Source organism: Pieris brassicae, chromosome 14 (assembly GCF_905147105.1).
Source record: "Pieris brassicae chromosome 14, ilPieBrab1.1, whole genome shotgun sequence".
In the NCBI taxonomy this organism is placed as follows: domain Eukaryota; kingdom Metazoa; phylum Arthropoda; class Insecta; order Lepidoptera; family Pieridae; genus Pieris; species Pieris brassicae.
Window position 1 is genome coordinate 5,709,159 of NC_059678.1, and position 6,448 is coordinate 5,715,606.

Here is a 6,448-nt window from a genome sequence, read left to right on the forward strand (position 1 = left end):
ATAATTTTGGTATAAAGCTACCTAAATGTCCATAGAGATAACACTGAACAGTAGTGCCTGTGATCTATCTATAGTCGCGTTCTAAAGTATAAAACCTGGCTAATGTTTTATTTATATTAAAAATTGTACAAACTCCATGTAACGTCCCTCGCAAACCCCGTAAAGGTTGGTTTAGTTTATCTTCCATACACTCTATGTACCATAACACCCACCATCAATGACAACAATTAAATCATTAAAAAAAAACTTGTGTGCAATTCACACATAGAAGTGAAACCTTCAAAAATTTTGGTTTCAAGATAATGAGACGAATGTTATTTTAAGTTTTAAGAATAATATATCAATTATTAATTTTCATATGAACCAATTTTTTTTAAAGTTTTATAATTATTAAAATGTAAATTAGACTCGTCTTCGCTATCTAAATGTAGTATTAGATTTTTCTTTAAATTAAAATTAGATTTCATGAATTTCATCAGTGAATTGAAGTCTTTGACATAAACCCAACTATGTTAAGGAATTTAATACAAAATGTATCACAACTGTCATACAACAATTTATTTAGCCTTATTTTTTATTACATTAACAATAATAAGGAACACAATATATTCAAGAATATATCACATTTTATTTACATACTACCTATCTAAAATTGTAATCCATGTAAAACAACAGTAAATCTGACATTGAAATTCTGGCGATGTGACTTATATTTGTAATTCTATTTTACACATTCTTTCTAGTGTCCAAGGGAGGACGGAACCCTGTATGTTTTAGTCAGTTCTCCTGTCTTTTCATTACTTACTCTTATTGTTGGCCAAATTTTATAGGATGGGTTGCAAATTAATTTGGAAGCAGGAAAGTCGGTCAAAAACTTAGGGAAAATTGCTATAAACATTTACATGATAAGTTTCCTATAAAAACTATTCAGACATAAGAAGTACCTGCATGGATTTTCCCTAAAGTATTTCAGGTTTCAGTTCAGCAAGGGGTTATAAACTGCTTGCTACCTTCGCCTTACCTGTATTCTCCTACTTCTACTTCAACCAATATATCACAAAATATCTTATACAAAAATAATTAAAACTTGTTCAATTATTACGTATAAAGATTCATTAGTAAAAACCACATGCAAATTTTATAAATTTATCATTTTGTATGTGGTTAGATAGAAAAGAGATATTTTTATGAGTCCATATTAAAATGATAATCTCAGTAATTAATCAAGTTTTCCCAAATAGCTTAGGTTACAACATAGAATTTATTATTGAAAGCCCAGTATCAAGGCTAAACTTAAATTCTTTTGAAAAAAAATTGTATTTTAAATAAAAAAAATTACACAAATAACGCACAATCATGAAGATCTACAAACCCACCTGTGTCATAATTCATATTGAATAGTTATCTTATATCACTGTACAATGTCTTAGCATTTATATCATAGAAATGAACATTCCATAAAATATGGGAACCATGCCCCAATACACAATTGCACTTCACACTTGTCCAAAGTCAACATCACTAAAACACTCTATCCTGGTATCCCGAGTCTTGAGGTGGTGGGTTGGGCTTGGCCTGAGCTCCAGGCACATGATGATGATGTCGGAGATGTCCCGGACGACGTGGTGGCGCCAGATACTCAAACATACTCTGCGTATGTTGGGCCAACATGTTAGCCAAGTCACATGGCATCGGGTCAGTCCAAAAGAAGTCATGGTTGAGTGCTGTATCTGCGTCATATCTGAAAAAATAATTAAGATTTTCAAATGCACAGGCACTAATTCAGGATTTAAGGTGGAGTCCAGAGCTGGTGTTTTCCTATCTCAACAAATAAGTATCCCAATACAGCAAGGAAATGCTGCCAGCGTAAAAGGTTCACTGCCACAGGGCCAAACTTTTAAATTTGTTTAATTTTTGGTTAAAATTATAATTATTATTATTACTATAATGGTTTAAAATATTGTAAATACTGTATTTTTGTGTTGGAAATAAATCTTTGTTTAAATAAGACTTAACTTGTAAAGATATAATCCATTTGAACTGTAAAAATTTAAAACATAGGTAAAAGTGCCCTTATAGTTTTGATATATATTTATAAAACACAATTACTCTTGAAATAAGTCTATTTATGTCAAAGATGTTAAAATATTTTTTGATAAATCTCTGTAATGGCAATACAGTGCGTCGATACTACTCGACGTTGTAATACTGTACAAGCTGGCAGCAACTACCTATAATTTACGTTGCACTTTGTACAAATTAATTTTCACTATTTTAAAAAATATGTAATTTGGTAGCAGGAAGATACAATGTTTTACGGCTAAAATTTATATTCAATCTCAATCCAATTTTACCCATCTTAAATCGAAAATTATATAGACCAATATTCAATCCATAGATTGAATAACCTATCTAATTTTTCAACCAATCCTTTAGAGGACCGATCAGAGATTGAAGATTGGCCTCTGTATTAAAATTAATGTTTACACATGCCAATAACCTATATTGCTTAGATTGGCCAAATCAATCCTGGATTGCTATCGAGGAAATTTGTAGGATTAGAGATTGGAATTACGATCTAACTTTATATTCATTAGTAAAATGAGTTCATTTTCATCGTCCTACAGTTCTAGTGATATTGATTTGTATATTTAATGCACAGTATACTGTTGTACCACATAAAAATAATTCATATGCCTAATTTATTTATTTAACTGATCACGAGCTTAGCTTTATTGAAAATGTTATGATTGCATATTAATAAATGTTTCTATCATCTAAGTTAATTAGGAGTACCTCTTTGCGGGGTCTAGTTGCAGCAGCTTGTCAAGTAAATCACAACCATACGGGTCTTTGACATATGGCTTTAGTCTTTCCTGAAAAACATGTATTAAATGTTTAATACAGAAATTTATACACATTAAGAAGTTTGATACTCTCTTCTAAAGTTGAATTGATTACAGTTAAAATTACAGAGGCTGTTGTACATAAAACAATAACTTTAATATTAGAACATTGTGTACATAAATTTGTGGTTCTAACCAATACTGGTTTTCTCACAGGACCTCCCCTGTACAAGCAAGTCTTAACGGCTCAAAGAAAATCTAATCATTCACAGCTGTGTTTTAAATGCCCAGAGGCTTGAGCCTTGGCGCAATGCCAGCACTGGTCTACTATAGTATGAGGTGACAGAATATGTCAATTAATGATATAAAAATCTTAAGTTATTGATATGTCTACCTACCTTAACCTTCCTCTTTTGTCCCTTTGGCAACTCCATCTTATTGTATAAGTCTAAACTTTCCACTCCTGGCCATACATCTGGAGTACATGACCCACAGAGCTGGGATATTAGTATTAATTGTTGCTGCTCTGTGGGACCCTGAAAAATCAAGTAACTCATCAAGGCTCTCTTTGTTCAAACATGTTTACAAAAAAAAATTCATTCATATTTAAGAAAACCAAACAAAGCATTTTAATTTAAAACATCTACACAAGCTTACTTTATAAATTTTCAGTAATTATATTAATAATGATTAGTTGATTTAATTATCCAGTAATATGACACCAGCCATTTTTTACTATTGCAGAAACTTATTTTTTAACTTTTTACAAATTTAGTATTATTAGAAAATAATAAATCAATGGACCTATTGAGAGACTAAGTGCGGAAACTGCATCCTCAAACATACACATACATACATACAAATCAAATATCTGATGTCTACAAATGCAGCATTAAAATAACACAGCCAGTGCCACCTAAATTATTACCTGCATAATTGGAGACCTGGTCCACATCTCGGCCATAATGCAGCCTGCTCCCCACATATCTACTGGCGGTCCATAATTACGATCACCTAAAAAGTTAATTGCTCAAAACTTTGTGAACACCCTCAGGGTTTTACTTAGCATTGCATCAAATAGGCCTAGACATACAACCAAGATGGAAATAAGGAGCTAAAATATCTATGTGAAACTATCATACATAGATTCTGAAATACTACTCAAATATATCACATTACATTAAAATTGTAAGATTACATCCATACAATCAACATTAGCTAAATTATATGGGATACATTAACGAGGACTCAAATATCCTGGTTGGTCTGTTTATGTAACAATTACAATTATTTACATTATGGTAGAAGTTTTGTTCAATCTTTATAGTTAATTCCGGGATATCTTACCTAATAACAATTCTGGGGGGCGATACCATAATGTGACCACTCTGTTGGTGTATTTATTGGCTTGTCCTGACTTAGCAACACTAAATGCTCTTGCCAAACCAAAATCAGCAAGTTTCAATATTCCATTCTTAGTAATAAGTACATTTGCAGCTTTCATATCTCGATGCAATATTTTATTGCTATGAATGTAATATAACCCATTCAATAATTGCTGCATAACTTTCTTGATCTCACCTAAACTAAATTTTACGTTTACATTAGACAATAAACCTGCCAAATCATGTTCACAGAAGTCGAAAACCAAGTAGAATGTTGACCTATATTTATTGTGTAATGTAGCCTTAGTTCTGCATATTTCAATAAGGTTTACGACATTTTCGTGTTTCAGAAGCTGTAATATCTTAATTTCTCGCAGTGCTGTAATGGGAAAACCTTCTTTTTCGTTATCCATTAAAACCTTTTTCATAGCAACAAATTTTTTACTGCTGTTTCTAGCTCGTGCTTTAAACACTTCTCCAAAGGTTCCTTGGCCGATCTTGGCAACTTTTTCATATTTAGAAGACTCGTCACAGAATGGAAAGTCAAATTCTTCAATATATTTCTCTTTTTCTCTCATATTGAGAATAGTTGAACTTGTGCTCAACACGGGAGCAGGCTCCCGCGGAGCGTTAACATTTTGCATTTTGGATGCAATTTTGAAGCCTTTTATAAATGAAGATTAAAGAAAAAGATTCAATAAACACTTGGTTATACTTTATTTTGAATTTCTTTGACTAAGTAATACTTTTTATACATTTATACATAACACAATTATTATTGTGAAGAATGAAGATTTTAAAAAGTTAAAAACAACACGTCCTAATATTGTCGGTTTCCTACACTGACAATTACAGTTAACAATTGGCATTGACAGTTGGCATAGAATGTAGAAAGGATAATATTGCCTATGGTCGGAGATTTCTTTGTAATAATATTCTGGAGTATTATTATAATTAATTAATTATTATAACCATTTCCGCTTTAAATGAATACAATTAAATTATTTTAAATAACTTATGGTCAAAATTGTATAGGTTACGCAATTCAATTCTAAATATTAATTTTAAGCCAAGACTCCGCTTTTCTATGCATGAATTTAGACTCTGAAATATAAATAATTGATATCTATAAATGTGCAGCTAACTAAAATAATCAATGAACCAATTAAAACCTAGACGAGTTTAGATTGCAACATTCCAATCCAGAAAGCATCTTACATATCGATTTCATAGCAGTCAGCAAAGTTGCAAGATATAATTATTAATAATCATAACAATCATATATATTATAAAGTGTCTAAAATACGTATGTAATATTTTATTTAGATATTCAGACTTGTAGCCAAATATTATACACGAAATACCTATTTACCTAACCTAAATGAACGATAATTTTACGTAATTAATGGAAATACTGTGTCCGGCAAGCACCAGAAAGCGTTTGATCGTAAAATAAAAATTAATGTAAGCTGTACACGAAAGGTACAATGTGCTCTTACTTTCTAAGGGATACCCGGAGAGTGCTACAACTTTATAGCATTTTTTCTCAATATTTCATAATAAATATGAGTAGTTTTCTTTTTGCGTTATCTCAATAAAGTGAACTAAATTGCTGTATTACATAAAAAATAAGTTCAGCTTATCTGTATCACGACTGTGACTCTTAGACGTTAAAAAGTTTCTCGGGTCAGATAGTTTTTAATAAATAAAGTCTAAGGTACAAAAGATAACATTATTTTTCATATTTAATACTCTGCAAGTACATTGACGTCTAATCTAATTATCAGAATTTTTATATGTATAAAAAAAAATAGAAGCCTATTCAGCTTATCACAGTTAGATCTTTCAAATAATTTGGTAACAGATATAGCCTGTAATTGAAATTATGAAAAAAAAGCGTGCGTACAAAGTACACACGTCATAAGTCAAACTTCTTTGTAAAATACCTGTATATGATCACTCCATGTATTTGTGTATCTATATTCACACTGTTTACACACGTATACTTGACGTGCTAATGGTAATATACTTAAAAAATCTGCGTTTACTGCACAAGAAGTTATGCGCCATCTAAACTTCTAATATGTAACTACTAAACGAATACATCAACCAACAGCGTGTATTTTTCTCGATCTCCCTTTCTCACTCACTCTCAATCGGTATCGGCTTGACTTACAGATAGATGTGCTGGTCTAAAAAGGAAAGAAAGAAACAAGG

The 6,448-nt window shown here is 31.2% G+C and overlaps 1 protein-coding gene across 1 annotated transcript; it reads right to left on the bottom strand.

Moving 5' to 3' along the window:
- Positions 1–567: 567 nt before the first annotated feature.
- Positions 568–5,003, bottom strand: LOC123717958 (cyclin-dependent kinase 9). Its single transcript, XM_045674244.1, has 5 exons — positions 4,194–5,003; positions 3,775–3,860; positions 3,245–3,382; positions 2,797–2,876; positions 568–1,741 (listed from the first exon to the last, which is right to left on the bottom strand). Exons 1-5 carry the CDS (start codon positions 4,873–4,875, stop codon positions 1,522–1,524), a joined length of 1,206 nt encoding a protein of 401 aa, XP_045530200.1. The 5' UTR covers positions 4,876–5,003; the 3' UTR covers positions 568–1,521.
- Positions 5,004–6,448: the final 1,445 nt, after the last annotated feature.